The following is a 22,839-nucleotide window of genomic DNA, read 5'->3' as shown; positions in this document are numbered from 1 at the left end:
TGCCCCAGAAAGATCCTTCCAAGAGCAGTGGGCAAGGGAGATGAGAAGAACTGAAAAAGACAGGAAGACTCACCAGTTAGAAGGCTACTGCAATGGTCCAAGCTAGAAAAGTAGCTGAGCTAAGGAAGTAGAAGTGAGAATGATGAGTAGGGAATAGATAAGAGAGATGTTACAGAAGCAAAATTCACAACAATCACTGACGTGATGAAAGAGACAAAAGAAATGAATGAATGGCTTAAAATTTCTGGTTGTGTATTTTAAATATTTAAAGTTCCTGAATAAAAAAGAGTGTGTGACTACCTGAAACTATTTTGCCACACCCATATTTCATACTTTCATGCATATGGGTTATAGCTGAAAAGCAGATTAGATTAATAGAATATTTTGACTGAGGCCAAACCCTCATTTGGAGACTATGTTAGCACCGGGATCATGAAGTCTAGCTTTAAGAAACAAAAAGCACGTTTTTATATGCTGCATATTTAGTGTTGGTCTGAAAATAACAAGAGGTAGCATTTGGTATTCTAGGTCAATCATTTTGGTGGTATAAGTTTTTTACAGAGTTGCCGTTTTGATATTAACGGTTTTAATCTATGTTTATCTGATTAACCTTAAATTAATCCTGCGGGTTCAGGTAAATCAGATGGGCTATTTCTGTGAAGTACCTTAACATCCTGAGTAGGAAAGGAATACATAAATTCAGAAGGGCATGAAGGGTTTATACTGATTAAATTTGAGGAATAAAACATTCTTTTCACATTTATTGAGTTGGCTGTGTAGTTGACTTCCTTTATCCTAAAATCCATTTAAAAATCTTTTCCTAAATTAGTTGCAAGGGCAAAGGAGAAGTTTTGTGGCTGATTCTACTACCAACAATCTCTAAATCTTTATGTCAAAATTCCCAACAAGTAGAAATAAACATTCAGAGAAAAGAAAGTCAGTCTTCTCTCAGGAACAGTGGATGAGTTAGCTCTTGTATTTAATTAAGTAGAGCTAGTAGGATTTTGAGGACCTCAAAAGATGTTTCTTATGACAAAAATAATACTATCCTCATCTGTCTCCAGAGGTCTTATTTCTACAATTAGGAGATTTACTCCATCTAGTTCAGCCTTTGTTATCTGTAAAAAGCAGTAGTGTGGAAGAAGGAATATATTGAGCCTCATTAAAGATACAGACTTAGTGAGAAAAAGCTGTATCTGAAGGTTATGAGAAAGAAGACTCTATGAATATGGGTTCACTGTGATTCTAGGGAAGAGGTGGTAACTGAAGATGGGGGTTGGAAATGAGGCAGAGTCGGAGTTTAAGGGACTGGTGATTAAGAAACAACTGGAATAATACGAAATTGGAGTCTGGTACACCAAGGGAAACTTCAGCCAAATTTAAGTTTTTTTGCATTATCAATGAAAATAAAAAGAACCCTTTTGTAAGGAAAATGTATGAAGGTGAAGGCTCCTGTTTTATTCAATTACAGGTTCTGATCATGACAAGTTCTTCAGCTTAACTGAGAAGATAGCTATTTCCCTGGGTAGGAACCAAGGATTGAATCCTGGACCTGGAGGTTCTGTTCCCAGAGTTGTCATGCTTGCCTTCCCAAGGAAAAGTTAATTAAAACATATTTGGCCTTTTCATTTTCCCTATGAAATATTTCCCATCTTCAAAAATATTAGGCCAGTTCATTAATTCACTCAAGATGTTTTTGAAGATCATGAGGTCTTTGGAACAAATTGTCAAATCCAGGAACACAGGGTACTCTTTTGAAGACACTAATAACTGATGGTGAGGGGAATAAATAGACATGAATCCATTAACATTGATTACCTCCAGTGGTTACAATTAGTTTATGATAGGAAGGGACATGAGTGGCATTTTGGATAGAAAATAGTGACTTTTCTTAATATTTTAAATGTTTTCATACTGTCAGTACTTTATATAATAACAGTATGTTGATTTTGAAATTCAAAACTAAAAAAGATCAAAATAGTAACTTTAGAAAGAAAGTACATTAAGAAAACCAAGTTTAAGACTACTGAAAATTAGCATAATGGTATGATTTTTGCATGAACTAATTAAATATTTCAAATTTTCTTATATTTTAGACATAAATTTGATCAAAAGGCATAATACAACATCTTAGATGTGATTATCTACAGACAATTCTGACTATTTAAAAATTTATGAATGGGTAATAGGTAACAACTAAAAAAAATATAAATAAATGCAGATATGGTCTGAAGAATTTAGAAACACCAAAGAAAAGATCATTGGCATTTCTATACCTTGGACTGAAGGTTAATGAATAAACTCTATGACTTAAAGATGAAAAGAAAGGGAAAAAATGAAGAAAATGTTGTTACTTTGCAAGAAAGAGAACAGGAGTGTATACAGACTTTTAAAGAGAAATACAATTTTAAAATAGTGAAAAGAAGCAAATAGGAAAAAGGTTAACATTTATTGAGCACGGGAGGATCTCATTTAATCTTTCAATACCCCTATGCATTAGAGTTATTACCCTCATATGAAAGATCAAAAAATTAAAACTCAAAGATATTATATGGTATGGCCAGGATCACACAGGTCAAGTGCAAATCTTTGCTTTGCCTGCATCCAATGTCTGCTGCTTTTTATCAGGACACCAAGTTGAACTGGCACCACAAAGTGCTGAGAGCCGGGGCAGTAGTAAGAGGACAGGGGAAGGAGGAAGCACACATAGGAATACCGTGTGCATGTGTGTGTGTGTGTGTGTACACACACACACATGCATGCGTCCTGGTATGCTGCTTGGCCACTGATAAACCTTTTCTCTACTTGGTGAAAGACCAAATTTAAAAAGTGAGCCAAAGTTGCCTCCTAGGTGGCTGTGGTTTTATGGGTGACTCGTATATAAAGTAAAAATAAAGTACATTCCATTCTAATTTATTCCAAATTTTATATCATGCTAGAATGTATTAAAAGTAAAGGTAATGTTTTTCTGATTATAAATCAAAGTCTACATATAGAGGTAAATATTTGAAAGAATCCAAAAAAATTACATTAAATCAAATAGTATTCCACTACTGAGAGATAACCACCGTTAAGATTTTATTGTTATTCCTTAAAATTTCAAAATGCAGGTGTGTTCCAATGGGAATCAAGTGCAGGTATATATCCTTTTTCTGTAACTGCATGTCATGTCCTTTAATAATATTAAAACAGCATTTTAATTGGTTATGTGATGCTGCATCATATAGAATTTGAGTTAATATTCTCTTGTTTTTGTTCACTTAGGGGGTCTCTCACCAATTTTTACTACCCTAAGTAATAATACAATAAAAATCCTATCCTTCTACACAATCTTGGACTGCCACCATTGATTTCTTTAAAATATTAGAAATTAATATCATATGTTTATGTTTTACTAGTTTTAGATGGTATATGAGCTCATCATAAAAAATTTGAAAATGCAAAATACATGTTTAACGTGTAGAGAAAAGAAATCACCTATACTTTTCAGAGATAATTGATTACATTTTCAAAAATTTTTTAAAAAGATTTTATGTATTTAGTTTATTTGACAAAGAGAGAACACACAAGCGGCAGGGTGGGGGCGGGCATGGGGAGCAGAGGAGAGGGACAAGGAGACTCTGTGCTGGGTGTGGAGCTCCTGATAACATTTTTACATGTACTTGGGATTTTTATCTGTGTAGCTGTAATTGCTCTTCAGTTCGATTTTTGTTACTATCTTTGCCAGATATATTTTTAAAATCAGGTTTATGTTTGTTCATGAAGCATTACATCTGTCTACATTTGGGATTGATTTATACAATAGGAAACTATTTTTTATTTAAAATTAAAAAGAATGTCTTGTTACTACATTGTCTTAGATGAGATAGTATTACTAGTTTGTAAGCATTTTTTCCCCAGTTTCTTCCATGTTTGATAATGCACTGAGGATACCTAGTTTTAATTTTAGCAGTCTTGAACATATTTTTCCTCAGAGAGCCTAACATTTTTCTTGAAAGTTTTACAGTTCATCAGCATAGTAATTACATCATAATATATTCTAATATTTTAATGTCTTTTATAGCTATAAGTGTATCTGATAAGGTTAATTAGTGGTTATTCACCTATCAAATACCCCTACTATTGGCTCCCCACTACATATAAGAAAAAAAAATGATGTCCAAATTCCTTACATGGTATTTCAGATCTCCACAGTGTGGCACTAATCTACTTTTCTAATATCTTTTTCATCATTCTCCCATAAATGTATGTCTTCCAGACACTCTTCACCATAGCCTTAAGACAAAGAACATGCACTTCTGTGGTTCTGTACATTTGTGGGTTAAATCTCCTCAAATGACAGTCCACTTTCTGCTCTTCCTTGGCTCATCAGAATAAGTACCCTCTCCCCTTTGCTTTGAGTCTTCCAACACATCATCATGACCCCCCTTCACATGCAGTTGATGGCTTCTTTCCCATTTTACTCAGAGCCTTTTGTGCTTCACCTATGATGCATTCATTCCTCTTGTGTCCTATGTACCCACCAGACTATAAGACCCTAGAGAGCAGGACTATCACCAGTCATTTGTATGTCAACCAGCCTACTACGGAAAAAAAATGGAGTCAATGTAAGATCAGACTGGCTGATTGCTAGTGTTACTTAGAAATAAACACATCAACTATTCAGCCTCCTTTTCCTCAGGTAATGAAGCCAACCCCAATAACCTCTATTAACTAGAAAATTGTCATATACAATTTTGTTAGAAACAAGATCTTTTACTATCTACCACAACAGTATAACCATAATATAAAAATCTACAATATCTATGCTGTGAGTGGCTCCCCCTTCAATGGGGTGACTTTGTGTAATGTGCAACCTATAGCACCTTACACGCACTACCAGCCATGCCTCTCCATCCTTGTCTTATATTTTTATTATTTATTTTAATCTATGAGTCAAGGACATAAATTTAAAATATTGTGTGGTTTGTTTGGAGATACTGTAAATAGTATTTTCCTTCTACAAAGCAAAACAAATCTGAAGAAAGCAGACTCCAATAGGAGATATTAACTATCATCCTTGAATTAAAACTTACTTATCATAGTGACTTCTCACTTTTCTGATTATTTTAAATGGTCCTAGCCCTCTCCAGGCTAAACATGTAACATCAGTGTCAGTCCACATTTAGACCCAAATGCACATTACTTGTACATAATATAAACATCATTATTTGTGTATGGCTCATCTATCTTCAGAAATTATCTCATGATGTAAATATACCAGCACTAACACTTAGTATATGTCTGATTTGGGGCAAGTTCTTCCAGCTCTGCAAATCCATTTTCTTATTTACATAATGGAGAGAATACTGGCTTTATGGCATTGTTGGAAGAATTAAAGGAAAGAGATTATTACCCTAAATGTGCTAATCAATGCCTCCTGCCTTCAGAGAAAATAGGACCCCACCCATAGACCTTGCTGAAGACATGGGCCTAGGTAGACACAATAATACCCTCTTAGCCATAGAGTCCACAAGTCAATCAGTGTATGTGATGTGGAACCAATCAGATGCTCTCTCTGAGAAACTGGTACATTGAAATGCCGGATGATCTCAGTTAAAAAAGCTATAGAAGGGGCGCCTGGGTGGCTCAGTTGTTAAGTATCTGCCTATGGTTCAGATCATGATCCCAGGGTCGTGGGATCAAGCCCCGCAATGGGATCCCTCCTCTGTGGGAAGCCGCTTCTCCCTCTCCCACTCCGCCTGCTTGTGTTCCCTCTCTTGCTGTTTCTCTTTCTGTCAAATAAATAAATAAAATCTTAAAAAAAAAAAAGGCTATAGAAACCAACATGATTGCATAATTAGAACCAAAGAAGATCACAAAATCATTTCAATACTACAGCATGAAAGAAAGACAGGTCATGGTTAAGCAAAGACAGACACTTTCTGATAGAACAGAGCAGACACGCAAACGGAAGGTACTGAAAAAAAAGGAAGGAAGGAAGGAAGGAAGGAAGGAAGGAAGGAAGGAAGGAAGGAAGGAAGGAAGGAAGGGAGGAAGGGAGGAAGAGAGAGGGAGGAAGGAGAAAAATGCTTAGACTCAGAGAAAGGAAAATGGAGTAGCTATTTTCTATTTCACATGAGGCCTTGGAAGTAACAAGCCTTCTGTTTCAACAGATTTTCCTATACTTTTGTAACAGATTCTCCACTGAGGTTCAGTTTTTTGGAATGGTTTTTGAACCAAAAAATCCCTTATTTGAATGAAAAGAGCATAGCCCTTTTTCTAGCACACACTAGACACTCAATGAATGGAAATTTTCACTGATCAAGACTATAAACTCAAAGTACAAGGAAGACAATACAACTGTTACCGATTTTAATTTTAAAAAATCCATCAACCAAACCACATAGATGAATTTTTTTCCGCTACACTGAGCTGCCATTGATAGAAATGTGGGTTGGGCTCATTTTGGCTTCCTGTAAATACAATCCAAGCATGAAGGAAACATAGACCTCTCCCCTACCCATGCCTTTTAACCTTTTGAAAACTGTAAACACTTACAAGATTCAGTGCCATAATGATTACAAAATTGATACAGACAGCAGCAGCTGATGTTGCAAACTGCCAGTGCTGTTTGATGAAATTCCACTTGAATGATGCAAACTGTTCCATGACAACCAGGCGATATACCACAACAGCAAACACTGCGGTGATCACCAAAGAAATCTACAATATGGGAGACCAGAGAAGACAGCCTTATTTTGCAAAATTAACAAAACAAAAGCAATACCATAGACCAATATACTGCACCTCCCCCCCCGCCCCCAGCTAAAAGAATTTACTTTTCCAAGAAAGGACACATAAATTCAATTTTTTCCTTTAAGAAATTGAGTTTCATTAGAGTAAAAATACATGTTATAAGATTTAAACTGTTCAAATTTCCACTTTCAAGTGGAATGCTTAGTTTTAATTCATCAGGGCAACTCAAAGAATTTCCATTTTATCTTAGATGATCTTTGTTTCTTCCAAAGAGTGTTTTGTTTAAAGATATGCCCAAACTCTCTTTGTAATCATCCCCTGACTTGCTGTGATTTTAATTTTAATAGTATGTATTAAGCATACTAAACTGGATATGGTTTGACCATGAGGGTCACCAAATGAGTTGGTATCTTAGAAATTCCTCCTAAATGTGGAATCCCACAACATTATGATATTGATGGTTGTCCTTTACCATGAAGAATATTCCTGAGATAGAAACAAGAAGACGAGTGATTTTGTCTGAGGAAGGCTGATGTGGCTCAGGTTTTCCACTGATGGGATTCACTCTCTCCATCTTGTAATACTTGGCTTCAAACTGGGGACGAAGCGTTTCCTGTAAGATAAACTCAAGTCACCTACCTTTCAAAGTCATAAACTAAAAAAAATTAAAAAAAAAATCATCCAATAATTGGAACAAAATTCCCGGATTTTGGCCTACTTTTATAGCAAGTCTTGGAAAAGAAGTAACTTTGAAAAAAATAAAACACAAATTATTTTCCAAATAAACCCTAAACTATATTTTAATTAACACAATTTCCCACTAATGTAGTTTTAGGAAATATCATGGAAGTGCTTTGAAAAAAATTACATCACTTCAGCAATGATCTCTCTTTACTTCATGAAATAAGAAATCTTGTTAGTAAAAAACATCAAAGGAAAACCTAATGGTGTTTAGCTGCTTCCAGCATGGACGTTAAGGACAGTGAATAATTTTCTGCATCATATGTTATCCCAGTTTCCCTGTCTCCTGGTTTCCTAACATCTTACCTCCTCTTCTTCCCATTCAATAAGATCCCAAGTATAGGTCAGTGTACTTCTTCTCCTTTTCCAAAACTCCAAGAAGACTGTGGCTATAGATAGATAATAATAATATCATAATCATCATCATTATTATTCTTTGCCCAACCACATCCCATTCTTTCATCATTGTTTTTCTTTTTTGGATTAATGCATTTCTACCATACTATTAAATTATTAAAATAGATTAAATTTGTATTGGACTTTTGTTTTTCCCTCATCCTCCCTGTCTCTGTACACTGCTATCAGCATGAACTCCTAGAGAGTAATTTTTTCAATGGATTAAATAAGCAGAGGCCTTTGCTAGCCTGGCCCATCAGAGTGATGCTGTAAGAGCAGGTCAATATCAGTGAGCTAAATATATATTGGCCCGTTTGACTAGCATACGTTTCTCCGAAATCATGTAAAAGACCTAAAGAAAGGCTGCTACAGCCAGGAATGACAATAAAGACCAGATGCTACTCCTCCAGGATCCAGAGAGCAGTGGGGTGGGAGAGAGAGAAAGGAAAAGGACAAGGTTACCATGGTAGAAGGAGAACAAAAGAGAAAGACCAGAGAAGACACTCTTGGATGAAATTCTAGGTGAACTCAGCATAGACTAGAGAGGACTCAATGCAAAAAGTAAAGAAATGCCTGAATCATTAACTGGATTTTCTGTGTAAACAGTTAAGAGAACGATTGCTTTGTTTCTAGTAAGTGGGCTTCACCTTACAGCATTCAAGACATTGAAAACATCATTAAGACCTCACACGTGCATTCTTAAAAACTGTGGTATCATTCAATGATCCATTCATCCATCCATCCATCCATCCATCCATCCATCCATCCATCCAACCATCCATTTGTTGTCCTCTTATTTTGGGCAAGGTACTCTAACCTCAGGGATTTCCTAATCTAGTAGAGAGAGACAGTCATCTAAATAAAGTTAACTTACATTGTAGTAAGAGTTACAATGAAGGAAGAATTACGGTGCAAACATAGAAACACATGCTTTTGGAAAAACACCACCACCACCACAAGCAGTACAGAGAAAAGGAGTGAGGTGTTCTTCCCAGTCTGTGTTTATTCTTCTCTATCCTTTAATGCAAAAGAATGCCAGGGGAAGATGATTCTGAGGTTTTGCTGGTTTTTTTTCTTTATAATTAGAAATCAGCCCTGATATTGGTTAGAAAATACAATGTTCATAATCACATTATCTTACATTTTTATCACACTTCACAATGTACAAAGTGCTTTCCCACATATGATTTAATTTTGTCACTTTCATAACACAAGTAGATATGGCAGGTATTACTATCATCAGATTTTTGAAACAAAGGTATAAAATTACTGTGTCCAAGATCATATAGCCAATAAATGGCACAGTCAGGACTGAAACTCTTGCTAGTTATTGTCCATACAGTCTTCATATTTTTAATTTTTTCCCCCCAGGCCTACTATCCTTGCTATCTACTGATTTTATATAAAGTTTTAAGAAAGTAGACAAGGCTAAAAGAATCAAGATAGCCAAGCTCCACTGACAGGAGACAAATGAGGTTTTCCAAATACTGGATCTGCTATAAAAAAATGGTTATGCATAATCAGTGTTACCAACAGGGAGATCTAGAACTTAAAAGATAAGTGGGATATAGAGGAAGTATATTTAAGGAGAGACAGAGAGAAATAATTTATTATGAAAGGAAAACTGAATTTAAAAAAAAGCATTGTATTAAATAACCAACTATAACATGCAGTAATTATAAGCCTGGGACTTAAAGTCTTTCATACAGTACATGACATAGAATGGGTAATAAAATTCTAATTATCACTGATCTCAGTCAAGGTTTAAAATTTAAATGTGTCACATAGTCATTTCTTAATTTACCTTTCCAGCATAAACTTTGCTTAGAAGCATCTCACAGAAAATCTAAGAAATAAAGGTAATCTTGGTTTTGTGAGCCTGAAAACTGGCTTTGGTGTAATTTTAACTTCCACAAATGCTTTTACTTTGAAAATCAATAATAAACTAGGCTTTGTGTTAAAAATCCGTTCTCAGCTTGAGATATATTTATTTTATTCACAGATCATTAAACTCTCAAGTGAATCAATATTCTCACTTTCAAAAACTTTTAATTAGAAAGAGGGAATGTAGAGTAATTTATTAGTATGCTAGGGTGCCTGGGTGGCTTAGTGGGTTAGGTGACTGACTCGTGATTTTGGCTCAGGTCATGATCTCAGGGTCATGAGATCAAGCCCAGTGTTGGGCTTTGTGCTGAGTGTGGAGCCTGCTTGGGATTCTCTGTCTCCCTCTGCCCCTATCCACCACTCCTTCCCTCTAAAAAGAAAAAAAAAATAATTTATCAGTATGCCAAACACCAAAGAAGGAAAGAAAGTACCACTTACCAATCCCTACTAAATTTAATAAAAACAAAATTAATAATGAAAGTAGCTAACTTTGAAAATTAAAATAGTGGTTGCTTCTGGGACTGTGGTGACCGGCAGGTGGCATGGGGAAACCATTGGAGGTGACGAAAATATTACATATTTTAACAGGAGAGGTGACTATACAAGTTTATGTCATTTTTAAAAAAAGATTTTATTTATATATTTGAGAGAGAGAGAGAGAGCAAGCACAAGCAGGGGGAGTGGCAGAGGGAGAGGGAGAAGCAGGCTCCCCGCTGAGCAAGGGGCCAGATGCAGAACTCCATCCCAGGACCCTGGGATCATGACCTGAGCCAAAGGCAGACACTTAACCGACTGAGCCATGCAGGTGTCCCTTTCATTTTCAAAGGTGATCAAAAAACACCTAGAATCTGTAGATTTCACTTGTATGTAAATTATTCCTCAAAGACCAGATTTTAGAAAGTAAGTAATTTTGAAAATACCAAGTGATTAACAATATCAACGGGTTCGATCTTTACGACAAGCTGGTAGTTTTCCCCCAGGTTTACAGCAGGAGGCTCTGAGCTTGCAGTGAGGGCCTGAAAAGGAAGCAGGATGCTGGGAAGACTGTATCTCACCGCACAGCCAGTTTAAGAGCAGAAGAAAACCCAAATTATGAACCCGGGCAATTAGACTGGACCTAAAGAGTCAGCTGAGCATTAAGGAGGCTTTCACGGTACGCTGACACAAATATATCAAGTAGCCATGGAAAGAAGAAAGGGTTTTTACATATGCCAAGAGCTGAGAAAAAAGGGCAGAGCAGAAGCACCCAGCAGAAATGGCTTCAAGGTCCTCTCCGGTAGGTAGACGTGTGGACTAATAGAAATACAGTAGGAAAGGCTGGCCTTACTCTAAACTACTGAGTGCTCCATCCATCTGAATGCATTCAAATTCCAATAAAACATAAACAGATAAACCACCATACTGTCCTGAGTCATTAGCAAGGTTTGTCCCACTGGCTCACATTTTGCCCCCTAGACTAAAGAGTAGGTTCCAAATGATACAAATGTGAGATGGGGAGGCTAAACACTTTAAGGCCTCAATTCAGTGACTTTGTCCTTCCAGAAGCATTCTCTGAACTGGACCCCTTTCCTGATAGCAAAGGATGGGAAAGGGGTTGAGCTGGCATCCAGTTCAGGATTGAAGAATGAGAATGAAGGACTCCGTTAATCAGTGACTTAAAAAAAAAAAAGTGAAAGTGACAAGCAATCATTAGTCATTTTATTTTAATTGGTGATGAAAGGTTTGGCATGAACTAACGTGGAAAGACTAAGGAACGATGGCTCAGAACGAACAGGGTGACAGAGAACGTGAGATGGTAAAGAGGACAGGGAGCTTATTAAACTGCCTTAATGTAAAAGTGAAAATGCTTTAAAAATGAACGTGTATAAAGGGAAAGCCATTTCACTTAGAAGGATGTGTCACTACAAATATAGATGTAGATGAAGTTATAGAAATTTGTAGTATATATTGTATCTCTAGTATACGTGTTTATATACTGTGTATATATGATTAGTAGCTAGATGAATCTGATATATGATAGCTACATATACATTGTGCCCAAAAGAATATTTACCAAAGTGTAAACACTAATTGTCTGTGGAAATGGATTATGGAGCATTTTTATTACCTACAAAGTACACACTGTACAAGAAGTAGAAACCACCTATGTTCTTTTTACCCCTCCGTGTGTACAGTTTATCAGCTCTTCCCCTTGGTCCTGTGAAAGTAGGTTGGGGATGGGGTAGGAAGAGAAGAGGCCTCCTTTGGAGAAGGGCATTTTGCGATCAGGGGAAAGCCAGCTTTCACATGAATCACTGAGGTAGGAGGAATATTATGGAGAAGCTGAAGACGATACTGCATACTTCTGTTCCTTAGCAACCATACATTGTATTTATTTTTTTACTCCTGCTCTCTGACTATAATGACATACTTTTCTCACTTTAAATTTCAAAGATACACATGCTGCATCTTGAACTTCCATTTATTTCCTCATGTCCATTTCCAAAGGCTTTTCCTTGTGATCCAAAGTCAATGGCGCAGAGTGACAGAATTGTAAAGTTATGCATCTCAAAGAGGTTAGATTCTCCCCCTCCTCCTCCTCCTCCTCCTGCTCCTCCTCCTCCTCCTCCTCCTGCTCCTCCTTCTCCTTCTCCTTCTTCTTTTTTAAGTAGGATCCATGCCCAGTGTGGAGCCCAGGGCAGGGGTTGAACTCATGACCCTGAGATTGAGGCCTGAGCTGAGACCAAGAGACAGATGCTTAACCGACTGAGTCACCCAGGTGCCCCTCAAGCAGGTTAGATTCTCTATATAGTTTGTTCCAAGTTATTTATTTCAAATTTAGAGAAAACAAGGCCCAGAGTGGTTGACAAGTAACACGGGCCTCGTCTAGAAATCTGCCAAAGCATCTACAACGCTTTACTATATTTTTCCCTATGTCTGCTTTTTCCTACACTTGAAGTTAAGTTTCTAGAATGCCTTTTCCCTCAGCATTTTTAGTGCTTGGCACACTGACATGTTCAATAACTGTTACATTGAATTATTGAGTGGAACCGAGTGTTTGTGACTCTAACTCCTGGTCACATGCTCTTTCCATTATTCCAGAGGTTTTCAAATTATGCTCCATGGAGACAGGGAAAGAGAGTCCCTCATCAGAGAAGTCCATACTATATCTGTTTTATACATTGAGCCATCAAGTTCAATTTTATGTGGAAAAGTCATTATTACTTAAAAAGTTCTAAAAACAACTTCACTGCACTTCAGGGGGTGGGGCTCACGGAGATGGGGCCGGGGAAAGAGGTCAATTCCGAACACAAATGAAGTTAAATATGCCCGAATATGAAGAACAAAAAGGAATTGCAAGTATTGTTTTCATCAGAAGAGATAAAGATTTAAAACCATCTCAAAAGAAGACCCGGCTGAAACAATAGTTTATCAGAGAAACGCTTCTGAGACTGCCAACGTAGATAACACCGGAGTACCACTAAAGACCTTCCACTCCCCAGATTTATTTTCAGCTACATCCTCGAGCATAAGGTGCCTTTCCCACACAGTATTGCAACATCACCATACATGCGGTAGAAACAGAAACCTCACAAAACAGGTTGTACAATTCGCAGGAGCCACGAATGTGGAACACTTTACATTTCCATGAAAGCTACCTTCTTTCTTTCTTTTTCCGGTTAGCACTTTACAAAAATGTAATTAATGGAGTTCCTTCCATCAGGATAAAGCAGGCTAATCAATATAAGGAGCTTAAATATGTGTGAAGTGACAGATTCTGAATATTTGGGCTGAATGGTACAAGACCCAAGCATGCGTGAAACTGGTTTGTCAAGACTCGCTTGTCTTGTGAAATTTCCTCTTTGTCTAAGGACATGCAGTCTCTCTCTGACTTGACTTCCAATTTCCCTCCCCTTCTTCTTCCTTGCTAACAATATTAAGTAACAAAGAAAACCACAAATAGCTAGGTTCTAAGAACAAGGGAAGGCCAACATTTGGACTTTCAGTACTGAAAATCTTCACCGATTCCTAAAATCAGACTTGATCATTTTTCCCCTAGGAAAATTCATTTAGAAATAAGAAGCAACACAGAAACAGCACGATGTCCTATTAAAATCCAGTGAGAACTCTCACGACAATCTGGACCAGAGCAGACTCTTAACTTTGACATTAACAGTCCCTCTAAAGCTAACTCTTCTGTCACTGGAGGTGGTTATCGGAGTCCACACAAATAAAAACTTGTCAGCTTTTGCCATATATTTTTATAAAATACAATGTAACCTTTTAAACACAGGATTAATTTTTCTCAGGCCCTCTCTTCATCTTACCATTCAACTATTTGATACACTTATATTCCTTAATTCTGTTGAACATTTTCTGATTACAAATGTAGAAATAGCAGCAAAAATAACTGGAACACCGCCTTGTCTGATTGACTTCTGACATACAGGGTCTTTCAGTATAAATATATGCTGAGTGAATTAAAACTGTAAAGAAGAAACTAAACATCACCTACAATCTCACCACCGATAAAACAGTTATAATTAAAATTTTGATAATTCCCTCCAAGGTATTTTTCTTGAACAGTCTATTTAAGGCTGGTATGTTGCCAATACTCAAAGGTATGGCCATACTAGTTGTTAATTTATGACTGAAAAAAGGAAAAGCAAACTCATAACCGAGTCCCTGACTTGCCTCACACCCCTCATGCACTGGTCTGTCCTTCCCAGGAAAGCTTCACCAGGACAGGACACCTGTCCAGTTTACCCCTGAAACAGTTTGTGGCCTCCAACAAAGCGCTCTGGAACTGAGGTCTGCATTCATTCTGACTAGCCAGTGCCAGAGCCCTAAACATTGTTAAATATTTGCCTTTTCCTTACAAGCATCCCTCTGGAATTGGGTACATTTCAATTAGAACTGTACTTGGTACCACAGGTGAATGACAGTCACTATAAAAGAAATGACTAACTTTGCATTTATCATAAGCATCGTAAAATGTATCTTCTTGATCAAGTTACAGCAATCCTCAAAACAAAACAAAACAAAACAAAACAAAAACACAACATCTAGGAAAGGCAATGTGGTGCTGGAGAAAGAAAATGGCTTGGAGTAGGAATGTTCTGGGTTTGAAAGCTGCCTATCCACTTTTCTAATTGTGTGACAGATGCCTTGGACGAATGTCTACATAATGAGAACCCTCCATTTTCACAACTTACAGTGAAAGTAGTAAAATCATCCTCATAGGGGCATTGAATGAATTAAGTGAGGTACAGTTTGTAAGTGGTCAAATTATGCTTAATTCATTTTAATAGTATAATAAATTACCATAACCATTTTTTTCAACATTCTGTTAGTTGTTATCCATAGGAACTTTATATAGGCAAAGGTCTTGGTTTCTACTGCATAAGAGATATACAATATAAAATTTACTTTATAAAATTTAAACATATTGTATATCTTCTTGCAGGAAAAATAAAGCTATTGTCATTTATTTATATTTCAATTGATTCACAAATTCAGTCTTGGTCAGTTTCCACATACTTTCTTTTGCCCATAATCTACCAAATGATTCATATTGTATTTAAGACTGTAAAACTGCTTCTAGAGTAAATAATTCAATTCAAAACTTATGTTTTTGAGAGCATATTTGTCTATTTATAGAGAGCATACAAGAAAGTGAAAATGAGTTGCATCATATTCCCAAAGAGGAAGAAGAGAACTAGCATTTATTGAGCACTTACAATGTCCCAGACTTTGTGCTAGCTATTTTTAAATTAACCAGTATCATTTCCACAACAACCCAGGTAAATACAAGGTTATTAATCTCACTCAGTTGATAAGCAAATTGAAGCTTTTGGAGGTTAAGTTACCTGAGGAAGATATTTGGCCGAAATTCAGATCCATTACAAATGCTGACCTTTTTCTGTGCCAAAGGAAAAATTACTCCAAACATGGTTTGGGATAGAACTTTTCAAGCTGTATAATTTGCAACATCTTTCTGGGAAGAAATTAGCATCACAGATGAAATGTTTAAGAATACTTCTTTCTTTCCTTCCTTGTTTCTTTCCTTCCTTCCTTCCTTCCTTCCTTCCTTCCTTCCTTCCTTCCTTCCTTCCTCCATCCTTCCTTCCTTCCTTCCTTCCTTCCTTCCTTCCTTCCTTCCTTCCTTCCTCCCTCCTTTCTTTTTTCTTTCTTTCTTTTTTCTTTCTTTCTTTCTTCTTCTTTCTTTCTTTCTCTCTCTCTCTCTCTCTCTCTCTCTCTCTCTCTCTCTCTTTCTTTCTTTCTTTCTTTCTTTCTTTCTTTCTTTCTCTACAAATTTCTAAAAGACCTAAATGAGAGTGAGAACTTCTGGGAGGTTGGCTGCTCGCCATTCCGTGTTCCATCAATCAACAGTCTAAAGTTCTTTGACCATAAATCTTTTCTGTTTTTGTTGTTGCTGTTTGGAGTCTAAAAATGATTACCAACCACTCTCTTTTCTTATAACTGCCTCTACTAAGACAGAAATCTTTGCATCGATCTCTTAGAGGACTTTTCCTTTGCAGTAAAACCCTGATAAAATTTTGATACATGCTTATACCTTAATTGTCTAAAGAGATTACTTTATTTTATTGGACCACTATATCTGAATTTGTGGAGACAGACATGCAGAAGCAAACTTAATGCTTCTTGGGCCACAATTCAAGCAAATAGTTACTTAGTCAAAGAATGATTGAATCGTGTATATTTATAATTTTGATGTGCCTAAAAGCTCCCTTTACACACAGCCAGAATCTCTGACTTCCTCAAATACTGTGCAGTAGACTGGCCCTGAGTGTTTTTGACAGTTGGTTAATCTAATGTTGATACATTTAGTTTGTGTTTAGGGAGATATATTTATGTGGTTTGCAGATAATTCCACAAATTGTTCAGTGATTATTAACTATCTTAAGAGAGCAATGGATTCTGAGAAAACTCCTTTTACTTCATGTGCAGACTCGGGTGCCAGCCCAGCGATTATATGGAGAGATGGCATGTTTTGGGGTGTCCGGCAGTGATAAAGCAAGAGAAATAAGATCTGAAGTACAGGAGCCAAAAACTACCCTATGGAAAATTATTTTTAAAATTTCAACTCATGGGGCACCTGGGTGGCTCAGTCAGTTAAGTAGATGTCTCTTGGTTTCGGCTCAGGTCATGATCTCAGGGTCATGAGATCAAGCCCCACGTCGGGCTTCACTCTCAGTGCAGTGTCTGTTTGAGATTTTCTTCCTCTGACCCTCCCCCATCTCACTTGAATAATAAATAAAATCTTTAAAAAAATTAAATTTCAAGTCATATCTGAAACACACCAGAGACCTTCTCAAATTTATATTAGAAATGCATAACACTACCAATAATGAATTATAAAGCTGAAATAAACTTTTCAAAACTATCAACAAAAAAGACTTTCAATTCACCATGTTAGAGGAAGAGGAAAGACTGAAGTGCTTTTCTATACATTCTCTGAAATATTTTTAAACGTCATATTAAAAGGTAAATTAATAAAACACAGACAGAAATGCAGGACAGAAAGCATTACAGAAATATGGTAGGCAGTTCGCTAATTAAAATATTGTTACTTCTCTAGATTTTTGACTTTATGTATTTGGAGATTTTTAAAACTTGTAAATTTGTGATTTTCCCCAGTTTAGTTAATTCATAGCTCATTTTCTGTTCATATTTTTTAGCTTGCAAAACTGTGTGTCTCCTTCCCATGAGGAGCAGTAATGTATCACTCACATGTATGCCAGCCATCCCGCTAAATGTTTCACACATGTTAACTCACTAAATCCTCACAACAGCTCCATGTATAAGAAATGATTTTTTTACTGCTGTTTTACTGATGATGATACCAAAGTTCAGAAATAAAGTTTTCCTGCCCCAAATGAACTTGACTGTGTGCCCCACATCACTCTGACTCCTAAGGCAGGTTTACTAGCTTCAAATATTCGTTCGAAGGGAGGATTCCCAATAATCCTAAGTGTCCTCCTTTAAGGATTCTGTCCTGATTCCATACAAAAATTTCTTTCTTGTTTTGTAGCTAAGAGCTTCTAGGAACTGTCAGCTTGGTTAAACACAGCATGTTTTCATTGTTCTCTCCAAAGTGTTTAAAATGCTTCGAGTCTAAATGGATGAGAAAGGCACTTGTCATTGCTATTTCTTGTCCGTGAACTTGATTTCAAAATCCCCTTCAGGTCATGGATAAGTTTCCTTTCTCTTCTGCCTTGGGTTCTGAGCCAAAAAACAAATCAAGACTCTTCTTCAGAGTGGACAGACCTAGCGTTGGCATCTTGTTCTTTCCTCACTGTGCCCCTTGCAAGGTCATGGCACAGCGCTGGGGACACTCAGCAAATAAATTCTGTATGCTGCTGCTGCCATGATTATTATTTAGCTATTCTAACTTTCCAGCCAGAAAAAAACAAATTAGAGATGCCCAGATCTTCTAATTATCTGCCTTAATATTTTTTTTAGAAAGCACTAATAAATCAACCTTTTCCTCAAGGTGACAAAAGTTATATTATCCACCTGCCAGTTTTGCCATTTTATTATATTTACGGCTCGTTGTAACTCCATGAAGTCCCTATAAACATAAATTGCATAGTTGATAAACGGAGCAGTAGTCATCTAAGGAGATTACACTTAGTAACGAAATCAGGGCTCTAAAAGCAGGAAACTTGCATGACGGTATATCCCATCATACAGGAATGAATCCGCTGTGGGGCACTTCCGCACAACAGAATATCGTGTACTTAAAGAGAGCAATATCATTTTCCAGCAGGTTGCCACTTGCAAAGCTGAGCAGTTGTTTTGGGTGCTAGGAATAAGAGGCTTCACTTCAGAATTCCTCTATGAGCAGGAGTCTAGAGGGAGCCCAGAACTCTCCATCTTAGCAAGATGCCCCCATGTCCCTATCCTACACACACACCTTTTCCTTCTATTATCACCTGCAACTGGGTCCATCATGACTCAGTCACTGTGCTCCTTAATTCTGTTCATAGCAGTTATCTCAAGACCAGGATTACCAGATCATCCCTTAACTCTCAGATTTTGATCCTCTAGTTTCAGGGAAACAGATTGCCTTTGTGACCATCTCCCACTCCTTTCCAACACTGAGAAACTTTCACTATATTCTCTTTTGCTCGGAGTCATCAACAGTAACTTACATCCCCTCACCTCTTTGTGCTCACTGAAACCTGGGACAGCCCTGGAACCCCAATTTTCATATGGCATTCTCAGGTAATAGCTATTTGTCTCCCATACCAATTGGGACTGAAGATGAGGTGGTGTATTTCTTGCTGCTCCTTATTGCTGCTTCAAGACCATTTCCTCTCCCTCCTCATTCACAGATTTGAGTCTCATGTTATCAACCCATACTTCCTACTACCTCTCTCAGTGGAAGTCATCTACCACTCCCTGGGGACACTTCCCTAGCTCACCTTAAGATTTTTAAACTCTTGGCTTAGTGTAACTCTTTTCAACATAATTCCTAAAATAATTCTTGGAAACAGCAATATACACAGAAAATCTTTCTGGAACCTCAGCTCTATCTTCCTAGATAGTTTCTCCTAGTTCTAGATAGTTCTTTCTAGTTGTTTTCTCCTAGTCTATTGCACTCATGTACTCCCACAGCACACTTTTGATCAATGACTGCAAACTCTCTAAAATCTCCAATTATCACCTCCATTCGTCTAGCTCTCTCCCTATAAACTTCAATTCCAACGACCCTTTGACCCAGATTTTCAATCCATTGACGCTTGGAGAAGATTTTCAATCCTCAACTCCATCATATTTTGACTGTCCTTTCTGCTCCTGGTGCCCTCACTTTCTTCTTTATGATTCTAATGGTCTGCCATTATACTCACCCACCTGCGTACACCCTCAGAGCTCTAGCTCTTGTCTCAGTTTGTCATAAACTCATAGTTTGAACATGACCCTAGTTAAAAACAACACTCCACCTATTGTCTATCTGTACCCAAGCACACCAACATCACTGGAGAAAAAGACAGGTATGCTGGGTGAGTTGATTTGTTTTAAATTAATGACTTGAACGGACCTGTGCCAGGCTATCATACCTTCTCTTTTCTCTTTTAACATCCAGCACATACACTCTTATCACTCTCAGTTGCAATTCTGCTGTCTCCCTCATCATTCGAAATAAAGTATTCAGAAGAAATTATCCCCTAAAACCACACCTACTCACTTACCTACACTTACGTGCAATAGCATCTACACTCTCATTGGCTGTAACAGAAGATTTATGAACTCATAGTTAAAATCAACTCTTCTTGTAAACTAGCCCCCATCCTTTATCACCTGCTACAGCAAATGCCCAATGATGTACATGTACTATCATACAAAGATGCCCAAGAAATAACCTTAAGTGAAAAAAAATCTGATTCTATATTTTAAAGAGCCAACAATTGGAAGAATATTTTAGGTAGAAGGAAAGTGAGCTTGCAGATGTCTTACACTTAGTATTTTCACATTTTTTTGTTATTATGGTTAATTCTATTTATTTGTTTATATACCTACTCATTCATTTAATTCATCCGTTTATACACTTATTGAGCATATAGTCTATGCAAGGAGTTATTCTAGCTCTTTGGATAAAGCAATTAAGAAAGCAGACCAAAATGTTTACTTTCATGAACTTTCTAGTACAGGAACAGACAATAAACAACAAAAACAAGGTAAAGGGTATGTTAAGTGACTATAAGTGCTGTGGGTAAAATAATGCAGGAAAGGAGATTAAAAAGATTAAAATGGGTCAGGAAAGGAGGATTGTAGTTTTTATAAAGATGACTAGGGAAAGCCTCTCTATCAGGAAAAAAATCAATTAAAATCGGAGAAATAAAATTGGAAAAACTTCATTTTTCTTTTCGTTCTTTCTTTTTTTTTTTTTTTTTAGATTTTATTTATTTGACAGAGAGTGAGAGAGAGAGCCAGCACAAGCAGGGGGAGTGACAGAGGGAGAGGGAGAAGCAGGTTCCCTGTTGAGCAGAGAGCCTGACGTTGAGCTCGATCCCAGGACCCTGGTATCATGACCTGAGCCAAAGGCAGACACCCAACCAACTGAGCCACCCAGGAGCCCTGAATTATTTCATTTTTTACACTCAATTACTATTTATTGAGCAACTACTATGTGCCAAGGTATAGACACAAACTCGAAATAATTTAATATCAGTGTTTCCATGTTTGGTTGGAGTCAGCTCAACTTCTGTTCACAGTGATGCTGACGCTTTAATTTCTACCATCTCTAAACAAAAATTATTATAGTTATAACTATAGTTATTGAACCCTACCAAGTGTTTTTCTACCTTATCTTATTGACTCCCCACAGGTGATTAGGATGTAGGTGTCACTCTTGCTATTTTACAAATGAGAAAGCAGTCTTGGAAATGCGATGGTGATTAGGCAAGGTTATGAAACCAGTTAAGTGGCAAAGCCAGGATTCAACAAGAAAATTGTGAGTCGGTAGCCTGAGCCTTTCCTCCATTCCCACTGCTCTCTGGGTGATGATGAGCCTGCAGTACCCAGCCAGAGGAAGAGCCCCAGAGTTCTGCCATTGAATGAAGATTCCGTGGGGCTACCCTATGCTAACAAAGCTATCCTGGTAACATATGCAGAGCGTGACCATGCCTGCAATGGTAATGCTATGAAGAAGGTAGTGTTTACTTTCAAAATGTCTCCATCACCTTTTAGCAATAACCTCCCCCCCCCCATGCTCTCTCTGGCTTTTTTTTTCTCCTTGATGGAACTGGAAGGGGAGCTGAAAAGGCATAGTGAACTCCTATTGTGTCAGGGCCTAATTAGTACAGAAAAATGCCCAATAAAATATTCTGTATCTATGAACAGCTTGAAGCTTAAGCATTATTTAGAAATTAGTGAAAATGTAACACACTAAATCAGTGGTCTTCAAAATTTTTGTATAAGCTTTAAAATCATTTTGTAAAATTGTTTATCCTTTTGTATAATTTTATAAGGACATCCAGAAATTCTTTTTTATCATATATGTAAATATTTGCAAAAGATGTAATTTCCAGTGCACTATAAAAATGGACATTTTAAAATATAACTTTTATATTAGTCTTTTATACTTAACTCATACCCCTTAAAATACATTTGCCATAAGCTTTTACTATTGTAAAATTTTAGTTGTTTCATTTTATCCTTAAATCTACTTCTGTTCTGTTTCTGTCTCAGAATATTATCCTTTATATTTTGTCTGAAAGTATTTATTATCTTCTCGTACTTCTAACAAATAAAATTTAGATAATAAAACTAGCTATTGTCATTTGAGGAGTAAGAAAAAGAAATTAAAATAATTTTTAAAATTTCTTGTGAACATGAGGCTCTTATTTTTTAAAAAATCTGAATTGAGTTATCATTATGACTAACAAAAGAAGAAAATTTATTCTAAAATTTGATAGATATTAAACATAAAATCTAAGATTTTATTATAAACACATCTCTTAAGGGTATCAATGGGCTTTTTGACTGGTTTTCAATTGGTTCAGCTCTCCATGGATATGTATTACTTCTTGCTACAATGAGAGATTTCAGCATTAACTCTAGGTTAATCTTTTGTCTTTATGAGGATATTTATGAAGCAAACATCTTCACATAAATGTGTAGAGAGGAATGCAACATGTTTTGTTATAGTTACGTTGTTTGCTTCTCTGAACTACAGCTGAATTAAAGTTTGTATGTGATATATCATGCTCTTTCAAATCAGGTTTTTACAACCTTCCTTAGCTCCTCATTTTATGTAGGTATGCGTGCAAGTATGCACACCTGCATATATGTATATGCTATGTCACACCTTCTACTTAACAAAGGGTGCTGTTGTAGAATGTCCTTAGCAATAAAATGGAACACTTAATCTTTCCATAAAGTTATTGTTAAATGAAGAAGACCATATTATAATACCACATGACTTAGGAAAAAAGATAAGCTTATGTCAAACAATCGTTAGCACTCATGAGAATAATCCCTCGATTTCTCTAACATAATATTGAAACAAATGTTATCAACCATAAGGAAATTTTCCAGCCATCAATTTCCATTGTATTTCTGAAGAAGGTC

General features: G+C 36.7%; 1 protein-coding gene across 1 annotated transcript in view; it reads right to left on the bottom strand.

Annotated features, from left to right (window-relative positions):
* ANO3 (anoctamin 3) overlaps nt 1-22,839 on the bottom strand; it is a 385,842-nt gene that overhangs the window by 31,977 nt on the left and 331,026 nt on the right. Inside the window, exons 16-18 of the mRNA XM_040638905.1 lie at nt 7,786-7,868; nt 7,211-7,351; nt 6,541-6,705 (exon numbers count right to left, since the gene is read on the bottom strand). Coding sequence (XP_040494839.1) covers nt 6,541-6,705; nt 7,211-7,351; nt 7,786-7,868 — 389 coding nt within the window. The remainder of the gene's footprint in view (nt 1-6,540; nt 6,706-7,210; nt 7,352-7,785; nt 7,869-22,839) is intronic.

This window comes from Ursus maritimus, unplaced genomic scaffold, assembly GCF_017311325.1.
Source record: "Ursus maritimus isolate PB19 unplaced genomic scaffold, ASM1731132v1 scaffold_23, whole genome shotgun sequence".
Lineage (NCBI taxonomy): Eukaryota > Metazoa > Chordata > Mammalia > Carnivora > Ursidae > Ursus > Ursus maritimus.
This window is presented reverse-complemented; position numbering and strand designations above follow the sequence as displayed.